This window comes from Nyctereutes procyonoides, unplaced genomic scaffold (assembly GCF_905146905.1).
Source record: "Nyctereutes procyonoides isolate TBG_1078 unplaced genomic scaffold, NYPRO_anot_genome, whole genome shotgun sequence".
Classification (NCBI taxonomy): domain Eukaryota; kingdom Metazoa; phylum Chordata; class Mammalia; order Carnivora; family Canidae; genus Nyctereutes; species Nyctereutes procyonoides.
The window spans coordinates 14,148,550-14,172,134 of NW_026575120.1; the positions used below are offsets into that span (position 1 = coordinate 14,148,550).

A 23,585-nucleotide genomic window follows, 5' to 3' on the forward strand; every position below is an offset into this window, starting at 1 on the left:
AGGGGCAGAGGAAGACACAAACTCCCCACTGAGCAGGGAGCCAACAACCTGGGGCTCAATCCCAGGACCCTGGGACCACGACCTGAAGATGGACACTTAACCGACTGAGCTACCCAGGTGCCCCAGATTTATGGATTTTTATAGTCCATTATTGGATTTCTGATTCTGGTGCTTGGATTTGACCAGTGTCAGACTGCTGACTCCTTACACTTTTTGATATGTCTCTATCAGTTTTTGAACTCTTCTTTCTGTAACAGCAGAATATTCCAGACTTCTTTCTACTTTCCCTGATTCAACCTTGGTTCCTTTTATTTTATTGTTTATTTATTTATTTTAAAGATACTACTTTTAAGTAATCTTTACACCCAACATGGGGCTCGAATTTACAATCCCGAGATCAAGAGCCACATGCTCCACCAACTGAGCCAGCCAGGTGCCCCAACCCTGGTTCCTTTTGGTAAAAATTTGGTTTTCATGGAACTAATTGGTGGAAGGTATTAGTGATTGACTCTGACTCTGGTGGACTTTGGAAGAATGGTGAGAATGGGGGAAGGCCAATGTCAGATCAAGCTCAGATATTATTTTAGTCACGCCAGCAAGAACTGGTGAGGACTACAATCAAAGCAGTGGGGATAGAAAGGAGGCTAAATTGGTGAGAATTTCTGAAGTCTTAAGAATTAATTTGGTGTTGGTTTAGATGTAAAAGTTGTACACAAGAGAAGAATCAAAGATGATCCATGGTTTCTAGCTTGTGATTCTAGGTAATAGGTGATTCTGAGCATTAAGAGCAAGAATAAAAATCAGCAGAGCAGATTTGTGAAGTAGGATACAAAGTTTAGTTTTCTCTTTCTTTTTTTAGAGGGTGGGGGCGAAGTGCAGAGGAAGAGGGAGAGAGAGAATCTTAAGCAGGCTCCATGCACGGGAGCTGGACTTGGGGCTCCATCTCATGACTCTGAGATCATGACCTGAACCAAAACCAAGAGTCCTACGCTTAACCAACTGAGCCCCCCAGGCACCCTCCAAAGTTTATAGTTTTCTTATAAGAAGTTTGAGGTGCCTGGGGGGTATCCATATAGAGATGTCAGAAGCAGAAACAAGAACTCAGGAGAGAATGATTTGGGAGTGCATGCAATTATGTGTTTGTTTAATCATGAAAAGACTAAATGTGGATTTTTCTCTCAGTTCTGACAAGGTCTTTGAAAATGCTGCAGTTTTCTTTCCTTTTTTTGTGAGTATAACTGAAAGCAACTGTAGAAATCTTAATATATTTTGTTTTAAAAATTAGGATATCATACCATTTATTGATAAATACTGGGAGTGCATGACGACCAGACAGAGACCTGGGAAAATGACTTGGCCAAATAACATTGTTAAAACGATGGTGAGTAGACTAAAATGATTAGACTCGACATTTTGGAAGTCAGTGTTCTTTGTAAGAATTAAATTTGTTTAAGTCTCACTGAAATAATGTGATGACTAAGAAAATGAGAAAACTTAGTTGTAATTCTTGGAGAGTGAGGTATCACTAATTGTAAATTTTAATAGGTTTCACACAGTCACAAAGTTGTGTCTAAAGTGAATATCACCCTGGTTGTTTTATACACGACACTGAAACCTTTTCTACTGTACTTTTGCAAGTATAATTTTATATTGACATTGCAGACTATTTTTTCCTTTGCTTTAAAAACAAAAACAAATAACACTGTTTTAAACATTATTGTCCTTAGAATTAAAGAGAGCACCTGGGGAGAAGCCAACAGCAAGCTGTTAACAGTGCTTATCTCTGTGAGGTGGAGGGATAGGTGAGGATTCTGAAGGACTTTGGCTCTCATTTTTTCAAGTTTCTCTGTTTGAATTTTTGGATGGTCTTGTGTTAATTTTCTAATCAGAGGGGAAAGCAGTAGTATCATTTTGGGAGATTACACTTAGGAATTGGAGTTGCTGGTTGATCATCCATTCAGCACCACTTTGAAGTATAAAATCTCCAATAATGCTAAAATACTGCTTCCTTTTAGAGTAAAGAAAGAGATGTATTCTTAGTAAAGGAACATCCTGATCCCGGGAGTAAGGACCCAGAAGAAGATTACCCCAAATTTGGACTTTTGGATCAGGTACTGTGTACTCCTCTTGATTTGGAGACTGAGATTTGGGCTTTATTAACATTTTACTGTTTGCCACTGCCACTAGAGGCCTCTCACATTGTGGGCTCCAAGGGAGGGTTTCTGCTATATGTGGGAAGAGGGAGCCCTTGCCTTAAACCAGGAGACTAGCATTTTAGTTCTGGCTCTTCCCCTTAATGTTATGGCTTTATGCATATCCTTTTTATCTTTTTTAACTTTCCTCACTTGTATCACAAATAAGCTGTACTGAGTTACTTCTAATTTTCTTTCCATCTTAAAGTTTACTCTTAAAAACTTTTATATTAGCAAGAAAAATTTGTTGTGAATTAGAATTTGTGTTGTGGGGCAGCCCCGGTGGCGCAGCGGTTTAGCGCCACCTGCAGCCCAGGGCGTGATCTGGAGACCCTGGATCGGGTCCCACGTCGGGCTCTCTGCATGGAGCCTGCTTCTCCCTCTGCCTGTGTCTCTGCCTCTCTCTCTCTCTCTCTCTCTCTCTCTCTCTCTCTCTCTGCATCTCTATGAATAAATAAATAAAATCTTAAAAAAAAAAAGAATTTGTGTTGTGTATCTAGCATAATGAGGAAAAAGAAAATTTCCACTCTCTACAATGGCAGAGGTCTCATTTGGTGTGGCAGAAAGCCACATCTTTCAGATGTGCCTTAAAATGTTTGATCAGGGATCCCTGGGTGGCTCAGCGGTTTGGCGCCTGCCTTCCACCCAGGGTGTGATCCTGGAATCCCAGGATCGAGTCCCACATCGGGATCCTTACGTGGAGCCTGCTTCTCCCTCTGCCTGTGTCTCTGCTTCTCTCTATCTCCCTCTCTCTGTCTCTCATGAATAAATAAATAAAATCTTTCTTTTTTTTTTAATTTTTATTTATTTATGATAGTCACACACACACAGAGAAAGAGAGAGAGAAAGAGAGAGAGAGAGGCAGAGACACAAGGAGAGGGAGAAGCAGGCTCCATGCACCGGGAGCCCGACATGGGATTCGATCCCGGGTCTCCAGGATCGCACCCTGGGCCAAAGGCAGGCGCTAAACCACTGCGCCACCCAGGGATCCCAAATAAAATCTTTATTAAAAAAAAATGTTTGATCAGTCAGCATTGAAAATTCAAGGTTTCTTTCTTTCTTTTTTTTTTTATTATTCATGAGAGACACACAGAGAGAGGCAGAGACATAGGCAGAGAGAGAAGCAGGCTCCATGCAGGGAGCCCAATGTGGGACTCAATTCCGGGACTCGAGGATCACACCCTGGGCCAAAGGCAGGTGTTCAACCACTGAGCCACCCAGGCATCCCGAAAATTCAGGGTTTCACACAGAAATGTTACTGTACACAGGTCCATTGCCCAATGATGTACAGTAAGCCAAAACCTGACACCAGTTTTGTAGCAGAGAAAAGGGGTTTTATTGGAGGGTTTCAAGCAAGGAGATGGGAGAAAATTTCTTAGATCTGCTTTCTCGAAGGATAGGGGTTGGGTGTATTTAACCATAAGGAGTCAGGATGTCAGGGAGTGGTGTGTAGGTTGAACGGAATATGCTAACTGATATAGGGACAAAAGGAGGTGTCCTCCTTTCTGGGCATGTGCATTCAGGAATCAAGCCTGTTTATGGGTCATTTGCTCCAAATATAGCAGCTCAGGATGATGAGGTAGAGGGCACCTGGGGGTATGTCCTCCTAGAGGTTACTTTTGTTTGCTCTTTGTCCTTTCTGTGCATTTGGAGGAATTCCCTGTTTGCTCCAGTCTTAGCTAGCCTTATCCTTGATCAGTCAGCTTCTGCAAAACAGGCTCATAAATCAGTCAGTTTTCTTAGAGTAGATGAGTCCAGCATTTGTTAACTTAATGTGCCAATTTTAGAAATTCAGATTTCTGTCTTTTTTTTTCTAAAAGATCTGATTACAATGGGCCTGAATTCCCACAGGGAGCTGAGAAAATGAGGCTTAGGCACTGCTGTTTGCCATTGCCCCCCTCCACCACTCCACCCCCAATGCATTCTTAACCACAGTGATCCTTACATTTGGCCCACTTCACACTTGTTACTTGCTGATCTCTGAAGCATCCAGGTTTGGGACCCTGCAAATTTCAGGGTTGTCAGTTTTGATTCACATTCTTAGGGTTGTCAGTTTTGATTCACATTCTATTAGAATTTCCTGGTTTTTTGAGCATTGCCAGAGTGGTTTGATTATATAGCCTTTATAATTGAATATGTTTTTCCCTCTAGGATCTTAGTAACATTGGTCCTGCTTATGACAACCAAAAGCAAAGCAGTGCTGTGTCTACAAGTGGGAATCTAAATGGTAAGTGTTTAAATGTCTCCTTGATGAAATACTTGTAAGCTGTTGAATCCAAATATGCCTAGCATTGGGCATCCTTTGGGTTGACTCTTAACTGGATATTTACAGAGGCTTTACAGTCCCGAACTCAGTTTTTGGAAGCTAGCTAAAGATTAGACAGATGGTAGTGGAGATCTTTTTGTCCCTTTACACTATAGTTTGATCTTAAATGAAACAGATTTAGCATAAGACAACATACAGGTTTAAGGTTAGATTTACTGTGTTTATTTTAGACTCCCTATCTGTATGTCTGTATCCTCATCACTAACATCTAATGTAGATTCAGTTGCTCTCTGCTCTTACTCCTAATTCAGCTTCTATTTAACAGAACTCCTTTGCCCATCTTCTCATTTTTCTTGCCCTGAAACTTTAGTTTATTCCCATGACAGCATTTCTGTACTGATCACTCACTATAGATGCTTTTCTATCAGTAATCCACCTAATGACAGGAATGGCCTTCAGGATTAATGGTAATCTAATGAAAGTTGGGGTAGCTGGGAGGTAGCTAGCTATTCAGCTAACACATGGTATCATTAACTTGTCCTTTGGAGCAATAGCATCTTAAATCTGTAATCATTTCCACTGTTACTAATATTCTAAGATGGGTTGGAAATAGCTAAGCATATTGTTTATCTTTTTACACCATTTTTTCCCCTTTTAATTGTTTAAAATCTGACAAATACATGGTGCCACTTCTGTTCTTACAGGTGGAGCCTCTTTTGGAGGTGAATTCCTCCTCTGTCTTCTTTCAGCCTCTCAGACTTAAGTATTATGTGGTTTGGAAAATGCTTTTTGCTGAGTTGTGGTAGAAGCTAAAACTAAGTTGAAATTTTAAAGCATCGTGAAAATGGTGGCAATAGCACTTGATATGAAACTATAGTTCCAGTTGAATGTTAGTAATTAAAAGCTTATACATTGTCATATTCTGCCTAACATGGCCAGCAGTCCCCTTAGTAGCTTTATTTCAGGTAGATCTAAAACTTCTCTCTTAAATTAATCAAAATACAAGTAACAGTTAAAAATTAATAGTTTTTTAAGGTAACTCAAACTAGAGATAATGGATGTTGCAACAGTTTAACATTAAACCTTGTTATGAAAAGTAGGAATAATACCTGATATGTTCATAAAAGGAAGTTCTGTGTGAATCTGGTCCTGTATGTGCAGAATATGACTTGCTCTCAATGTCTTGATCTTTTTCATTGCAGCAGAACTGCTGATAATTTCCAAGCTTGCCCCAAATTAAGATACAGTACTCTATGTAGTTGTTTCCATAAAGGTGTTTTCCTGCAGTTCAGGGACATTTTCTGGCAGATGGAAAAACAAATTGAGAGGAAAGACAGAACTGGACAAGGATTTCAAAGTACCTATTTCAGAAATCACTAGGTAGGAGTCCTTGTGGCCTGAGTATGTAGCTAAATTAATTTTTGTATGACATATGTAAATTGTCTATTGATATTTGCTCTTAATTCCACAAGCTAGGTTAATCTAACTTGAATTTTATACATTGGCACAGTAATTGTAAAAGTTGCCTGCTAAATTTAAAGCCTTTCTACTTGTGTCATGCACAACTGGAGTGGATACCTAGTAGCACTGGAGAGAAACACCTTTTTAGTATTTCCGTTTCTGTTTTCTATGTTTTATGTACCTTTGTCTTGTTGGATATTCTAGTTAAGTGCTTTAGCAGATATTGTGCCTTTATTATGTTTATGGAATATATCATGCACAGTTCAAGCAAGTGAACATCTCCTTATACTGAGGATATTCTTTGTGAATGTTTGTATTGATTTGGGTGGGAAAAAAATGTTACTCTTGCTATTGTTTTTAGATGTGGGTATTTGGAATCTGGATGAGTGAAAATGCATTTGTGTCACATCCTCAGAAAGTGTACTTGTAGTTATAGTTTATTAAGAAAGGAAGGTTGAAAATGTAATACCGGTGTTATCAGTGCTACGTTCCTTTGAGCTTACCACTAGAGCCCAGTGTTCGTAGCTGTGAGAAGCTCAGCAGACTCTTTCAGAACCAAGGTGAAACCCACTATGCTTTCAGGAAGGAAATCCTCCTGTGTGTGGTGTTACACAAATGCACGTCGGGAATGTTAGTCTCCATGGAATTTCCATATCCTGGGAAGCTTCTGTCATAACTCATTGAAAGTGATCTGCCTTCTCTTCAAAGGGGGAATTGCAGCAGGAAGCAGTGGAAAAGGAAGAGGAGCTAAGCGCAAGCAGCAGGATGGAGGGACCACAGGGACCACCAAGAAGGCCCGGAGGTGGGCAGAACACCCGCTCCCACTGTTACACCATTCTTTGGTGCTGGCACAGTTCATCAGAGGGAAAAGAACTGTACTCTTCACTAGCTCAGGTGTCTGAGATTAAAAAGCCTGTCCATTCTTCTCAAATCTTGAGCGCTTTGAGGGGTAAAATAATCCCAGGCTAGGAATCCTGATTTACAGATTTGTTAAAATCAGCCCTGGGGCAGCATCCTGTGGAGTTAAGTTCTGTAGGACATCTCGAGAAAGGGTAGGTTGGGGAGAGGGAGAGCAGACCCAATATTGAACTTGAGCTCTTTTACCTCATCTTTGCTGTGCCTCTTCCCTTTGCTTTGTTCAATAAATCCTGGTCTTATTTAGCTTGGCAAGGTAGTAAGTGCTCATATCTCTGAGTTTCATGTCATTAGTTAATAGTAATTAATATACTAAAGGAAATTGTAATTGTTTCCTTCTCCCTTTCTCTCCCTTATGAAGTACTAGCTCTGTTTCAAAGATATTCCTACAGACTAGAGAGTAATTTGACCAAAACCACTTCATTAAATTTAAAAGCAAATCTTTTCCTGGTTTGCCTGCAGAGGGCAGGATGATCTATTTGAGCAATGGAAAACATTTGTGACCTTGCATGTGTTCCTCTTGAAATCTAACAAATCAGATGTCCTTCTTACAGATTTGAAGGCATTTGAGCTAGAGGGAGTTTTAGTTTCTTGATTTTATTTTTTCCTTTCTGCAGTGACCCTTTGTTTTCTGCTCAGCGCCTTCCGCCTCATGGCTACCCCTTGGAACACCCGTTTAACAAAGACGGCTATCGGTATATTCTAGCTGAGCCCGATCCCCATGCCCCTGACCCTGAGAAGCTTGAACTTGACTGCTGGGCAGGAAAGCCTATTCCTGGAGACCTCTACAGAGCGTGCTTGTATGAACGGGTTTTATTAGCCCTACACGATCGAGGTATGTAAGGTATTAATGTTCATGTTGGACGCAGATGGTACTTTGAAAACTGTCCTCAGCTTTGTTCAGTCTAAAATGAGAGAAAAATGTCAGTCTATTACCCCCACCTGTAGTTCTAGCTGGACTCAGCTAGAACACGCAAGAAAGAATCTCCTTCCTTTAAAAAAAAAAAAAAAAAAAAGAATCTCCTTGTTTGTCTCTTCCTATAAACTCTAGCCATTTATGTAAATGCATACGTGTGTGTGTGTGTGTGTGTGTGTGTGTGTTTTTAAAACTTCCTATTTTGAACTAATTTTATTTTTAAGTAATCTCCATACCCAGCGTGGGGCTCAAACTTACAACCCTAAGATCAGAAGTTGCATGCTCTGCCAACTGAGCCAGCCAGACACTCCTATTTTGAACTAATTTTAAACTTAGAATAAAGTTATAAAAATAGTTTTAATATATCCCTCCCCAAGCTTCTAATGGTAACATCTTACATGAACTTTTTTTTTAAAGATTTTTTATTTTTTTTTTATTATGAGAGACACAAAAGGCAGAAACATAGGCAGAGGGAGAAGCAGGCTCCCTGTGGGACGCCCAATGCAGGACTTGATCCCAGGATCCCAGGATCATGACCTGAGCCAAAGACAGATCTCAACCACTAAGCCACCCAGGTGCCCTTTTTTTTAAGATTTTTTATTTATCATCTTACACAATTGATAATCCAGTTATCAAAAGCAGGAAGTTAACATTGGAATATGCAATTAACTAAACAAAAGATTTCATGTACATTTCACCAGTTTCCTCATTAATGCCTATTCTTAAGGATCTTACATTGCATTTCATTATTTCTCCATAGTCTCTTGAAGCCTTTAACAGTTCCTCAGTCCTTGTATATCTTTCATGATCATATTAATCAGGGATTCTGTCGAATATTGCTCAGTAAGTGTCTAACTTTACCTCATGATTAGACCAAGGTTATGCATACTTTGGAAGAATACCACAGAAATGAGTCCTCATTGCGTCATCTCATGGTGATCATGATGTGGATATGTCTAATTATTGATCATGTTGACTTGGTCATCTGGTTAAGGTGGTTTCTGTGGCTTTCTTTGTCTTTCCCTTTGTAGTTAATAAATACCTTGAGGAAAGATGCTTTAAGGCTTTGCAGATATCCTGTTTATAAAGTTTTGCTCAAAAAAAAAAAATAAAAATAAAAAAAAATAAAGTTTTGCTCAATTTTATCCTTCAGTGGATCTTTTCTGCAACATTTTTTTTAAAGATTCTATTTATTTGAGAGAGAGAACATGAGCAGGGGGAGGGGTAGAGGGAGAAGGAGAAGCAGACTCCCTGCTGAGCAGGGAGCCCACAGGGCTCAATCCCAGGACCCAGAGATCATGACCCGAACCAGAGGCAGACACCCAGCTGACTGAGCCACTCGAGCGCCCCTGCAGCAGTTATTAATGTGATGTTTGCGTGATGGTCTTTTATGTCTTTCTTCCTGTCTCCACTTATTATTTAATTGATTATATCAGTGTGAACTCTAGTTGCTCAAATTATTCTTGTTTTGGCCATGGGGAGGGGTTTTTGTGAGTTTTTTTTAAAGATTTTATTTATTCATTCATGAGAGACGCTGAGAGGCAAGACGTAAGCAGAGGGAGAAGCAGGTTCCTTGTAGGGAGCCTGATGTGGAACTTGATCCCAGGACCCTGGGATCACAACCTGAGCCAAAGGCAGACATTCAACCACTGAGCCACTCTAGTGCCCCCATAATGAACTTCTTAAGGTTAGTTCCATTGTTTTTTTGATAGGCCTCATCTTTTTTTTTTTTTTTTTTAAGTACTTCTTTACTTTCTGGCATCACAAAATATTTCTGGCTTATCTAGTAATTTCTACATCCCAGGCCAAGTATCAGCTACTTCTCTGATGAGCCCTGGTTCCTTTGATTGGAGAATGAGATTTAGAAATAAAGACTTAAGTGTTATGCTCCCCAGATGTCGCTTCTAGACTCTTTCAATGGACAGAAATAGGAGTTGTATGTATATCAGCTAACACGTATATATACAGGGCTATACTGCATTTGCACTGATAGCTTGGATTCCAGTGAAACACGACAGGGTAGTTCCAGCCCTCCGCCTTATTTGTCATTTCTTTCTCCAACAGTGAGAAACCTGGCTAATTTGTCTACAGTGTAGTCCTTTATTTGTTTATTTGTAATATGCACATAATGTAGTTTCAGAATTGCTAACCTCTGTGAGAAATACTCACTAGCTAGCTTACAGTAGTTCCGTCCAGCTCTTTGTCTTTTAATCTTGCAGTATTCCATCAGGTTACTGTTAACTTAGCTTCGTTCTCTTTCTCCCTACCTCATTCAGGGTGATTGTATGTGTCATTTATAATAGTTAGGTTTATTTGTTAGTGTCTGTATGCTATTTTTTTTAGGTTCTCCCACCTCCTGGGGGGCTCGGGGGGGAAAGACAGAGAGAGAGAAAATTGTGTGTGTGGGGGGGGGTATTCAGGAGAGTCGGTGAAGGGTCTGTGAAACATGACTGTGGTTCCGGGAGTTAAAGTTGTATAAAAAGGTTAACTCAAAGTATCACTCACTCGTCATCCCTGCCACCCCATTCTCATTCTTTTCTGCCCTCACTTACCCTTTATAGGTAACCAATCTCGTTAGTTTTCTAATTTATCCTTGCTATGTTTCTTCTGCACAAATAAACAGATATATGTACTTCCTTTTATCTCCTTTTTTCATGCATGAAGGGCAGATACTCTTTTGCATTTTCCTTCATGCATTTACTCCGCAGTACTTCAAAGAGATCATCTTTGTTTTTTCCTATTTTTTTAGCTTCTTAATACTGTATTATGTGGAGATATATAGCTTATTCAACCACTCTTTGGGCACTTTGTGTCTAGTATTCTGCAATTACAAAAAGATACTGAATAACCATGACCATGTGTGTTTTGTATTGTTGTTGGTATACTTGCAGGGTAGAATTCTAGAAGTAGAATTTGCTGGAGGAAAAGATAAGCAGATATATATGTAGTTTTGTTAGCATCGCCAAATTGCCCATAGGAAAGTTGTGCCAATTTGCATTCCCACCAGCAGTGTAGAGTGTTTATTTTCCCCATAGCCTCACAAACAGAATGTGCAATTGTCCTATATTTTAACTGGGCAGTCTCATTGGTGAGAAATGATACCTTAGAGCTGTTTTGTGTGTGAGTTTGAACACTTTTTCCTGTTTAAGAGTCATTATGGGGGCACCTGGGGTGGTTTAGTGGTTGAGCATCCGCCTGCCTTTGGCTCAGGTTGTGATTCTGAGGTCCTGGGATTGAGTTCCGCACTGGGCTCCCTGCAAGGAGCCTGCTTCTCCCTCTGCCAAATGTCTCTGCCTCTCTCTGTGTGTCTCTCATGAATAAATTAATAAAATCTTAAAAAAAAGAGTCATGTTTTGAATTATCTGTCCCTTTATATACTGGAATATTGACCTCTTGTTTGTGGTATGTGTTGTGAATATTTTCTCCCAGTTTGTCAGTTGTCTTTTGACTTTATAACTTTTTTTTGTCCTAAAAAACTCTTTAATGTATAATAGCTCTTTTAATAACATAATTTACTTAAAATAGCCTTCATTATCCCTTAGTCACTTACATCCCTTAGAATGTAAAAATGAGGGATCCCTGGGTGGCGCAGCGGTTTGGCGCCTGCCTTTGGCTCAGGGCGCGATCCTGGACACCCGGGATCGAATCCCATATCGGGCTCCCGGTGCATGGAGCCTGCTTCTCCCTCTGCCTGTGTCTCTGCCTCTCTCTCTCTCTCTCTCTCTCTCTCTCTCTCTCTCTCTGTGACTATCATAAATAAATAAATTTAAAAAAAAAGAATGTAAAAATGAATTTAAATAAACTCACATTTTTTAATATATATTTTTTATTTATTTATTCATGAGAGACACGGAGAGAGCGAGGCAGAGGGAGAAGCAGGCTCCATGCAAGGAGCCCGACGTGGGACTCGATCCTGAGTCTCCAAATTCACATCCCAGAATGAAGGCAGCGCCAAATCGCTGAGCCACTGGGGCTGCCCTAAACTCACTACTTTTAGATGAGTGTACCTTATGAATTTTTGTTGTTTTCTAGAGTATTAATGAAAATTCCAAATAACATTTCACTCTGTATGTATGTCGAACAAGGTTTCTTTAAAATATAACTATTATACCATTATTATCCCTAACCAAAATGAATAATAATTCCTTAATGATCTAATAATATTCACATATTCACATTTCCATGGTTTAAAATATGCCTTTCAGTTGTTTCTTTGAATTAGCTCTAAACAGGTCACATACATACTTATTGCATTTGGAAGCCCATTATTTCTTGATTTAATGCTAACAACTAAGACTTGTAGGAGTGCCTGCCTGGCTCAGTCAGTGGAGTGTGTGACTCTTGATCTTGGAGTTGTGAGTTGGAGTCCCATGCTGGGTGTAGAGATTACTTTTTAAAAATAAAATTAAATTTATAAAAAAAACTAACACTTACATTGATGCTGGTCATTTGGAAGGGCAGGAATCCTATGGTGTCATGTCCATTATATATGGATTGTTTGACTTCTGGTAGTGGCAAGCATACTTTGATAGTAGGGAAGAGCCATATAAGTGACTTCAGGGTGTAAGAAGTGAGACCTGTCTTATTTCATTATACATAATAGCTATAATCCTGGAAGAAGGAAAAAAAAGAACACTGGCCCTTAGTAGTTAATTATTTTTTTTTAAAACTTAATATAGGATAGCAGGGGCTGCTTGCTGTTTATGCTATTTATGCTGAGCCTTTGAAAAATTAATGATAAATCTGTATGTTATCTTTTAAAGTTTTTATTTTGAAATAATCTCAGATGTGTAAAAAAGTTGTAAGAACAGTACCTAACTATTTTTTTCTGAACCATTCGAGAGTAAGTTGCCATGACCCCCTCTCATTTTTTGAACTTGATGATGTAATTCTTACAAGTAAGGATGTTGCCCTTGTGTTATTTAATGCTGCTTAACAAAGTACCATAAAACTTAGCAGTCTAAAACTATAAATGTTCATTATCTCCCACAGTTTTTAAGGTTGGGAATCTGGGAGCAGCTTAGCTGTGTGGCATGTTTCAGTAGAATTCATGTGGTTGCAGTCAAGCTCTTAGCTGGGCCTATCGTCTCTGAGGACTCGACAGAGGCTGGAAGACTTATTTCCAAGATGGCTCACTCATGTCACTTTGACAGGATTCTCTCAGAGCCTCACCATGTGGGCCTCTCCATAGACTAATTATCCTCATCCATGGATGTTAACTCCTCCCAGTGCAAGTGATCCAGGAGAGCAGTAGAGTTTGAGTGTCTTCTGTGACCTCTCTTTGAAGCTGGTTAGTTGCTTCAACTTTGTTTTGTTAGAAGTGAGTCCCTATGTTCAACCCACACTCAGGTGGAGGGAAATTAGGCTCTACCTCTTCAAATGAAGAGTATCAAAGAGTTAGTGGATATTTTTTTTAACTGTCACATTCTTACAGAACCAGTACATAACCATCAAAGACAGGAAATTAACACTGATTACTACCATCTGATGACCCTCAGATCCTAGTCAAGTTTCTTCAGTTGACACAGTAATGTCATTATAGCAAAGGATCCCATTGAGAATCATTTGCTGCTTTTAGATGTCATGTCTTTTTTTTTTTTTAAGATTTTATTTATTCATGAGAGATAGGAGCAGAGACACAGGCAGAGGGAGAAGCAGGCTCCCCGCAGGGAGCCCAATGTGGGATTTGATCCCAGGACCCCGGGATCATGCCCTGAGTGGAAGGCAGATGCTCAACCACTGAGCCACCCAAGTGCCCATAGATGTCATGTCTTTTAAGTCTTCTTCAATCTGGAACAGTTTTTCTATTTCCTAGATTTTGAGGACCTTGAAGCTTTTGAAAATGAGAGTGCACTTGTTTTATAGAATATCTTGCAGTTTGAGTTTGTCTGGTTGATTCCTTAGGATTTGATTCAGTTCTGCATCTTTGACAGAAATATCATTAAATCATGCTATCTATGTTCTTCACGTTGTATCCTGTCAGGTGGTACATGATTTTAATTTGTCCCATTACTGATGATGTCCACTTTGATCATTTGGCTAAGGTGGTATCTGCCAGGTTATCCCCTGAAAAGTTACTTTTTTCCCCTATGTAATTAGTACTTTAGGAGGAGGTACACCCTTTAGTGTCCTATTCCATCCTGGACACTTGCCTTGCTCAGCCCCCACCTAGTGGCTGTAGGGGTGAATTGCCCAGGAAGGGATAAGGGAAGAAATATTTGTATTTGAGAAGTTAGAATTTGCAAAATGCCTAAGAAAGTTGTGCTAAGCAACATGCATTTAATTTAAGGAAGTTATCATCTGCCTAATACATGAGCCATTGTGGTTCTGTGTAACAGAAAGAGCGCAGGGGCAGGGCTTTTTAGTCAGCCATGCCACAATGACCTGCAGTGCGCTCTTGAACAGCCACATCATCTGCTGCTCCATCTGCACTGTAGAAATGGTAGTTGAGAGAGTCAGGGTCTGTCTACCTACCTATCTACCTGTGAAAGTACTTTGTAAGTCGTAAAGGCCTTTATAAAAGCTATAGCTGGGGATCCCTGGGTGGCTCAGCGGTTTAGCGCCTGCCTTTGGCCCAGGGTGCAATCCTGGAGTCCCGGGATCGAGAACCACGTTGGGCTCCTGGCATGGAGCATGCTTCTCCCTCCTCCTGGGTCTCTGCCCCTCTCTCTCTCTCTCTCTCTCTATCATAAATAAATAAATTTTAAAAAGATAAAATAAAAAATAAAAGCTATAGCTAATCTCAAGTTTTTGCTTCCTCCTGTAGAAGTCAGACAACTTTGAGTGTTACAAACAATATTTCAACTTCTTTTTCCTCACTGGCCTTAACTGGATTTGTGTTTGTTTCTATGTTGATAAAAATCAAACGACATCACCTGGAAATGTTCTCCTATCTTTTGTCATTGTTTTTCTTCACTTCCAAGACGCAATATCCCCTCCAGTTGGTTTAGATTGTCCCCTTATCTTGCATAATGGCCTCATAGTAAAGTTTCAAACATACACAAAGGTAGAAAGATGAATACAATGAACCTTCATATACTTTTCACCTAGATTTAACAATTATCAAGTTTTTGCCATATTTATTTTATCTGGGTTTTTTGCCTCTCTTTTTTTTCCTGAATTTTTAAGACAAATCTCACCCTACATACCTCTAAAAAATATGCATTTCTAAAAGATGGGGTTGTTTTCTCTTATAACCACAATGCTCACACTTAACAAAATAGATCATTCCTTGCTATCATCTAACTTCAGTCCATAATCAGATTTCCTTGATTGTGTCAAATATATTTTTATCTCCCCCACAAAATTCTTACCAATTACAAAGGGAAAATAGTAACTTTATTTTTTAAATTTTTTTAATTTTATTTAATTTCATTTAATTGACATATAATTTGTTAGTTTCAGAGGTAGAGGTCACTCATCAGTCTTATGTAATACCCAGTGCTCATTCCATCAAATGTCCTCCTTAATGCCCCTCACTCAGTTACCACATCCCCTACTACCCTCCATCAACCCTCAGTTTGTTTCCTATGATTAAGAGTCTCTTGGGCAGCCGAGTGGCTCAGTGGTTTAGCGCCGCCTTCAGCCCAGAGCGTGATCCTGGAGACCGGGGATCGAGTCCCACGTCAGGCTCCATGCATGGAGCCTGCTTCTCCCTCTCCCTGTGTCTCTGCCTCTCTCGCTCTGTGTGTGTCTCTCATGAACAAATAAAATCTTAAAAATAATAATAATAATCTTTAAAAAAAAGTCTCTTATGGTTTTTCTCCCTCTCTGATTTTGTCTTGTTTTAGAAAATAGTAGCTTTATAGTGGAGAAACCTGTAAGGCACCATGATAGTCAAGTGCTCAAAGTGTAACGTGGACATTTTGATATCATGTGTTTCCTCATAAGATATACTGAGCAGCACAGCATTATTTACTTCAGTGATGTTCCAGTCACAAAAAGCATTACCTGTATTTAAATTGGAGAAAACATCAGAAAAACCTAATTGAGGGACATTTATTTCCTATAAATGAAAAGTGACCAGTACTCTTCAAAATGTCATGGTCATGAAAGACTTAAACTGTCTCAGATTGGAAGAAACTAAGGACACATGACAACTAAGTGAAATGTGGGATGTTGGATTAGATCCTGGAACAGAAGAAGGATATTATTTGGCCAATTGGCTTGATTTGAAGATGATCTATAGGTTAGTTAACAGCATTGTATTATTAATACTAATTTTCCAGTTTTGATAATTGTGTTGTGGCCACAGATGGTATTAACATTTGGGGAAGCCAGGTGAAGGACATATGGGGAATGTGTACTATTTTTGAAAGTCTAAAATTATTTCAAAATAAAATATTGGGTCTATTAAAGGATGGTTTATACAGGGGCACCTGGCTGGCTCAGTAGGTAGAGCATGCAACTTGATTCCAGGGTTGTGAGTTCAAACCCCACATTCAGTATAAAACTTACTTTTAAAAAAAAAGGGATGGTTTATACAAATCAAGACCCAAGCACATTATAATTGGTTTGTTACATTTTAGGGACTAGCATCATTAATTTTAACCTGTTAATTTAATATCACTTTTAGTAGAAACTAGATTACCTGACCACTTTATTCCTTTTTTTTCCCTCTCACCTTCAGCCATGTCTTCTGTTGAGATTTTGAAACTCCTGAACTAATACTTCAGATTCCTGACCTAATAGTCTGATTTCTTACTCCATTTTCCTGGAGACTCTGGCTTGGGGGGCAGTTGTCTCCAAGTGCCTCCAGTAAGTTGCGGGCCATTGTTTTCATCTTCACACTGCAGCTCCCCAGCTAAAGATCTCCGATGACCGGCTCACTGTAGTTGGAGAGAAGGGCTATTCCATGGTCCGGGCTTCTCATGGGGTACGGAAAGGCTCCTGGTACTTTGAAATCACAGTGGATGAGATGCCGCCAGACACCGCTGCCAGACTGGGTTGGTCCCAGCCGTTAGGTGAGTGGAAGCTGTTGTGCGGCCTTCGCAGCTGGCGGAGAGGTATAGACCATCTGGCTGAGCTTCATGACTTTTCAGCTTATTGGGCAGAAAAGTCACTTCCTGAAGGATTGGGTGGTTTGCAATTTTGTAAAACTGACCAAAAAATATAATGAAAGGAGAATTTTTTTGTCAGCAAACCAGATTTGATTTGCAGTCTTTTGACTTCCTGTAAATTTCTTTATCGGAACAGGTAACCTTCAAGCTCCCTTAGGTTATGATAAGTTTAGCTATTCATGGCGAAGTAAAAAAGGAACCAAGTTCCACCAATCGATTGGCAAACACTACTCTTCTGGCTATGGACAGGGAGATGTGCTGGGATTCTATATCAATCTTCCTGAAGACACAGAGACAGCCAAGTCACTGCCCGATACTTACAAAGATAAGGTGAGTTTGTCCTCCTGAGAGATTTCTCAGGGTTTGAAGATCTGTGGCAGCTAACAAATGCCTGCAATTGCGGCCTGGGTGTTCTCTTGTAATGCTGACCTACCATTCACATATTTTTCTGACATTTCGCTATGAAAATTTTTAGATACAACAAAGTTGAAAGAATTTTAAAGTCAGTGTCCGAATACCCATCACCTAGATTCTACCATGAACCTATTATTTGCTCATTCCTCCACCCACCCACCCATCTGTCCGTCCATCTTGTTTTAATATACTTCAGAGAGGTATAGCGATCAATATACCTCACTCCTGCCCACGTACTTCAGGATACATGTCAATACCTAGAGTGCAACCTTGATTTAGCTTTTTCTTTTGATATAAAACTTACCTAAAATGAAATGTACAGATTTTAAGTATAAATTCACTGAGTTTTGAGTTTGGCCTAAATCCCTAAGAAGACATTAGAATCTTATCACCCCAAGAAGTTCCCTCATGCTCTTTCCCAGTCAGTCCTAACTCCCATCCCTTAGAGACCCAACCACCATCTAGAAATTTTTTTTCCCTATCATAATCCTATAAGTTTTAATTGTTCTTAAACTTAAGTAAATTGAGCCATGTACTATGTAGGCTTTGTATCTGGCTTTTATTGTTTGACATAATGCTTTTGAGATTCATTTATGTTTTTGCATGTATCTGTAGCTTGTTTCCTTCTGTTGTGGAGTAGTGTTGCATTGTATGAATACACGCAGTGGATTTATCCATTTTCCTATTTTTTCCAGCTTTATTGATATATAACTGATATACAACTATCCATTTTCCTATTTTTAAAAAATTTTAAGATTCCAATATAAATAACATACAGTATTTGTTTCAAGTGCATGATGTAGTGATTTAACAATTCTGTGTATTAGTGCTTATCATGATAAGTGTACTTTTAATCCCCTTCACTTATTTCACGCATCCCCCCCACCTACCTCCCTCTAGTAACCACCAGTTTGTTCTGTCTTGTTGAGTCTGGGTTTTTTTGTTTGTTGTGTTTCTTAAATTCCACATATGAATGAAATCATATGATATTTGTCTTTCTCTGACTAACTTATTTCACTTAGCATTATATTGTCTAGCTCCATCTATGTTGTTACAAATAGTAGCAAGATTTTGTTCTTTTTTTATGGCTGAGTAATATCCCATTTTGTATACACCACATCTTTATCCATTCATCTATAGGTAAGTACTTGGGTTGCTCCCATAATTTGGCTGTTGTAAATAATGCTCAATAAAAATAGAGATGCATATATCTTTTTGAATTAGTGTTTTTTGTTCTTTGGGTAAATACCCAGTAATGGAATTACTAGATAAGATAACTCCATTTTCCTGTGGATAGACACTTGGGCTATTTCAGGTTTGCGGGTGTTAGGAATAAAAGTGACTAGAACTCTCTTATACAAATGTTTTTGTAAACATGTTTTTGTTTCTTTTGGGTCAGCAGCTAGAAATGCAATTACTGGGCCATAAGGTAGTTATATATTTAGTTTTAGAAGCAGTTACCAGACTCTTTCCACTCCCAGCTACAATGTGTGGTAATTGTAGTTGCTTCATATCATTCTCAGCATTTGTTGTCTATCAACTTAATTTTAGCCATTTTGGTGGCTCCTAGTCTGTGACTTGTTTATGTCTTAATGGTGTTTTCTGATGAACTGGAAGTTTTTAATTTAAGAAATCTATCAAATTTTTCTTTTACACTTATATTGCTTTCTATGAGTTAATAATTCTTTGCCTACTTTCCACTCATGAAGGTATTCTTCCATGTTTTCCTTCGAAAACATGGTTTTAGCTTTTACATTTAGGTCTCTGATCCACCTTGAATTACTCTTTGTGTATGGTATGAAGTGTAGGGATCAAGGTTAATTTTTTCTTCCATATGCATGGATATCCAATTATCCTAACCCCATTTTTTGAAAACTTTTATGCTTATTTCTTTGTTGCCCTTTGTGAAAATCAGATGATTTTACAAGTGGAAAGTAGAATTTGTTCTTGAGCTCTCTATCCCATTGCTCTGTTTGTTGACCTTTATGCCAGTACCACACTGTCTTGATTATTGTAGTTTTAGAGTAAGTCTTCAAATTATGTAGTATTGGTCCTTTTTGCTTCCTTATTTTTGTCTGGTGTGGGTTTGTGTGTGTGTAGTATTTTAATTTTGAAGATACTAATATATGCCTAGACTTTCTAGAAAGATACAAGAACACTGGAAAAGAGGTTGCTTTTGGGAAAGGGAAACTTGCATGTTGAGTGACATGGTGAGAGGGAGAGAGACTCTTTTTTTTTTTTTTAATTTATTTATGATAGTCACAGAGAGAGAGAGAGAGGCAGAGACATAGGCAGAGGGAGAAGCAGGCTCCATGCACCGGGAGCCTGATGTCGGGCCCGGGTCTCCAGGACTGCGCCCTGGGCCAAAGGCAGGCGCCAAACCACTGTGCCACCCAGGGATCCCGAGACTCTTCATTTTATGTTCTTGTAAATCTCTTGAATTTTTTTTTTTTACTGTGTTTATGTGCTAAGAAATTTAAAATAAAAAAAATAATAATGTCATACATTTTCCTGGGAATAAGTAATTAATTAGGCTCTTGGGAACCAGCAAGGAAGGGGTGAACTGGAAACCTATAGGAGAATCAGAACTAGGATTAAAGGAAGTGGCTCTCAAAAATGTTTTTATAGAATAGGAGATTGTAGGCTCAGTAAACTTGTTATTTCACTGAGATTATCGAGGGAAAAAAGAACTATGAATTAATTTTAGTTTAATGGGTATTTTTGTTGTGGTAAAAGTATATATGTGTATGTATGTGTTTTTTCACAAATCTTAGTAAAGGTCTTTTTTGAAAATGTTTAACCAGTATGTGCCATCCAGTAGTTTTTAAGATGCATGTAGTTGTTTAAAATCTAGCAAAGCTAAACCCCACATAGATTTTTAATTTTTGTTGCAAAGCCCAAGGGATCCATGCTATTTGTGTGAATCTGGCTTTTTTTTTTTTTTAATTTCATGATGATGTAGCTCATGCTTCAATGTTCCTTTTTTCCTTTCTTTCTTGATTTTCAAGGCTTTGATAAAGTTCAAGAGTTATTTGTATTTTGAGGAAAAAGACTTTGTGGATAAAGCAGAGAAGAGCCTAAAGCAGACTCCCCATAGTGAGGTGAGTCATGATCATAAAAATGTCAGAACTAGAAGACTTTGAAGATTGGGACCAATCTCCTAATTATAAAAGTGAGGAAAATGAAACCTGAAGGGGCATCAGAGCAAGCTCCCACTCCTGCCTACTGTGTTTGTGCTCTTCCTGTGGTACCATGCTGTTACTATAAAAGGGATCATCAGGGCTCTTTTAGGGCCAGTCTATAGAGAAAAAGGTAAAAACAGCAGCCTACTGGGGAAATCTGCAAGATATTGAGGAAGCAGGTCAGAGATATTTCTTCTTCTCAGAGGAAGGGTCAGGTTCAGAGGAAGGAACACTGGAATAGGAGAGGATCTTGCTGTGACCCAAAGGCAGCAGGAGCTGTCATGGTTCATTCAGTGTCCTCTAGAACTTTCCCTACTTCCTGTTCCAAGGCTGATGGAAACACATCTGCCCAAAGTCCCAGCATAAATAAAGGCTGGCACGACAGGACCTAGCCGCAAGGGCTGAAATTAGAAGGAGAAGGGGTGGAAGAAAATTTTAAGCTGGAAACATTTTTCCATAAAAATGTTGTGAAGCTGCCTGGGACAGTAATAGAAGCAAATGTAGGAGAAAATAAAGTAGGGTTCCAGTTGTTTTTAGGGGGAAAATAATAAAGGAAAACAACTAATAGATCTAAGGATAATCCAGCCTGGGAGAAGATCACTCATGCTGGGAGGAATAGGCAGAGAAGTTTGCTTCAGAAAGAAGAGCCTTTTCTGAAGTCCATAGGTAGTGGATGAGAGAAAATATTCGGAATAATTTCAAAAGGGAAAGGACAAAAAGAAAATGAGGATTCAGAGATTTAGAAGATCTGAAGAGATTTTCAAAGGAGAAATACAGAAGTGAGAATCTGATGTAAGGGAAGGGGACAAATAAGCTTAAAAGGGTATGGTTCCAGGGAATTGGTGGAAGACCAAATTATTATTATTTTTTTTAAGATTGTATTTATTTATTCATGAGAGACACAGAGAAAGAGAGGCAGAGGCACAGGCAGAGGGAGAAGCAGGCTCCATGCAGGGAGCCTGGTTTGGGACTCGATCTCAGGACTCAAGGATCACGCCCTGGGCTGAAGGCAGGGCACTAAACCACTGAGCCACCCGGGGATCCCCGGAAGACCAAATTACTCTCTAGAAATATGTGATGAATAATAGGAAAACAGATTGATATAAGTAACATAAGAATTCAGAAAGCAAAGAAACCTGAGGACTGACTAGAATAGTGCATGTGAATATGCTCTGAAAAATCTAAAGTCCTGTATAAAGATGTTGTTGGTGCACAAGCTATATGCTGGTCTTGGAAGACCTTACTACCAGCATGGTGACAGCACTTCTAAAGGGTTCTCCAAGTGAGTTATTTTTCAGTTTGTTCTGTGGTTAAATTCTGAAGTAAAACCATGGTTTTTGTTTCAGATAATATTTTATAAAAACGGTGTCAATCAAGGTGTGGCCTACAAAGATATTTTTGAGGGGGTTTATTTTCCAGCCATCTCACTGTATAAGAGTTGCACGGTATGTATTATCTGTTCATCCTGTGAACAGGACTTGAGGGAAATAGATGAATGGTTGTGTTGGAAGAGCTATTGATGTGAGTTCTAGAAAGACGTCTGAATAGCCTAAGAGTCAAAGGAGAATGTGTTCCTACTGTTACTCTTTGTTTCAAAAATAGTGGGGTGTTTTAGGAAGTATTTGCTTGGATAGATAAAAGATTGTGCGGTTAGTGTGTCCCATACTTTTCCTTTGAATGTACTATGTGGTAAATATTATTGTTCCATGTAAAACATAGGAGGTACATAGGTACAGAAGTCAACTTGGTGTTATAAGTCATGATAATCCACTACCATTGGTTAGTAACTGTTGCTTATACTGTGTTGTGTTTTTTTTTTTTTTAATATGATCCAGTATGAAAGGGACTCTCATCAGATCCTGTTAGGTTTTTGTTGTTGTTTTAAATGGTTTAAAAGGGTAATGTCTGGAAGTTTCCATGTATTTTTAGTCTGTCAGTAACCACCATTTAAATAGAATAAGGAAATCTTTAGGTTGTAAACAGAAATCATCAAGTCTACCTAATTTTTGACAAACATCAGGATGTTGACCATTTTTAGCACTGTGAATCTATGTCATTCGTTCTGCTTGTGCCCCGAATGTCATAGCTACATTTAAAAAGTTCCCATGTCACGTTCAACTTGTTCACTGTTTTCTTCTGTGCTTTCATGTCTGCTCGAATTGAACTCCCCCAGGTTTCCATTAACTTTGGACCATGTTTCAAGTATCCTCCAAAGGATCTCACTTACCGCCCTGTGAGTAACATTCACGATACATCCTCCTATCTCTGTTTCTTCTTGTTGTAGCTATTCTCATCGCCTCAATTCTGTTTCTTGTTCCCCCCACAGATGAGTGACATGGGCTGGGGCGCTGTGGTAGAACATACTCTGGCTGATGTCTTGTATCATGTGGAAACAGAGGTGGATGGGAGACGGAGTCCACCATGGGAACCCTGACCAGATCCCTCTTTGCAGACGTGGACTTTCTGGGGAATAAATTGGGGAGGGGGCCTGTTTTTGTTTTTTAACTGTTGCAGACGTTCTCCCAAAGATACTACGGAACACAGCCTCTGCTGTTAGCAAGTTAAAAGTGTGGGTGAGACTGGGAAAGACTGCCTGCCCTTCAGCACTCTCTCCACTTCCGGTGACTGCTTCTATGTTGTGTGCCATATGCCAACAACTGCTGACCCTAGGATCCCATACACTCCCTATGAAACTGGTGCTGTACCATGTATCCCACCACCTGGGACTTGTATTGTAGACTGTATTTTCTAAGGAGTGAATAATCTTGTTCAAGTAGCTAACTTATTTAAAAAGGCATTTCCTTTAGTGGCATTGACTTCATCCCATCTGATTTCCAAGGAAATGGTCTGTTTCTGAGAACAGCTGATTTCAGTGACTGTACATTCCAGATCTAAAAGGTCTTTCCTTTTGGTGTGGGTTTTTATTCATTTTGAAATATTTTTGAACACTGGGGTCTCTGAAACTACTAGGTCTCTAGAACTATAATTGTAAAAAGAACTTGCTTGCAGCTTTAACAATTAGAAACTCTTCCCAAATAAAACTTGTCTTCAAGTGTTTGTGGCACTTTGCTTCCCTTTCACATTGGGTTCCTCTTGTGACAGTGGTAGGGAATGTGGGCAGTTTGAGGAAAGGTAGCTAGAATTGGGGGAGACAGGCACATTGCTGACTCTATCCCAAAC

The 23,585-nt window shown here is 39.2% G+C and overlaps 1 protein-coding gene across 1 annotated transcript in view; it reads left to right on the forward strand.

The window, feature by feature from the left end:
- ASH2L (ASH2 like, histone lysine methyltransferase complex subunit) overlaps positions 1–23,462 on the forward strand; it is a 31,789-nt gene extending 8,327 nt beyond the window's left edge. Inside the window, exons 6-16 of the mRNA XM_055335264.1 lie at positions 1,286–1,381; positions 2,016–2,111; positions 4,344–4,419; positions 6,628–6,721; positions 7,452–7,669; positions 16,546–16,713; positions 16,946–17,139; positions 20,232–20,324; positions 21,752–21,850; positions 22,579–22,638; positions 22,732–23,462. Of these exons, the coding sequence (XP_055191239.1) occupies positions 1,286–1,381; positions 2,016–2,111; positions 4,344–4,419; positions 6,628–6,721; positions 7,452–7,669; positions 16,546–16,713; positions 16,946–17,139; positions 20,232–20,324; positions 21,752–21,850; positions 22,579–22,638; positions 22,732–22,839 (1,302 nt within the window). The 3' untranslated portion in view covers positions 22,840–23,462. The remainder of the gene's footprint in view (positions 1–1,285; positions 1,382–2,015; positions 2,112–4,343; positions 4,420–6,627; positions 6,722–7,451; positions 7,670–16,545; positions 16,714–16,945; positions 17,140–20,231; positions 20,325–21,751; positions 21,851–22,578; positions 22,639–22,731) is intronic.
- Positions 23,463–23,585: the final 123 nt, after the last annotated feature.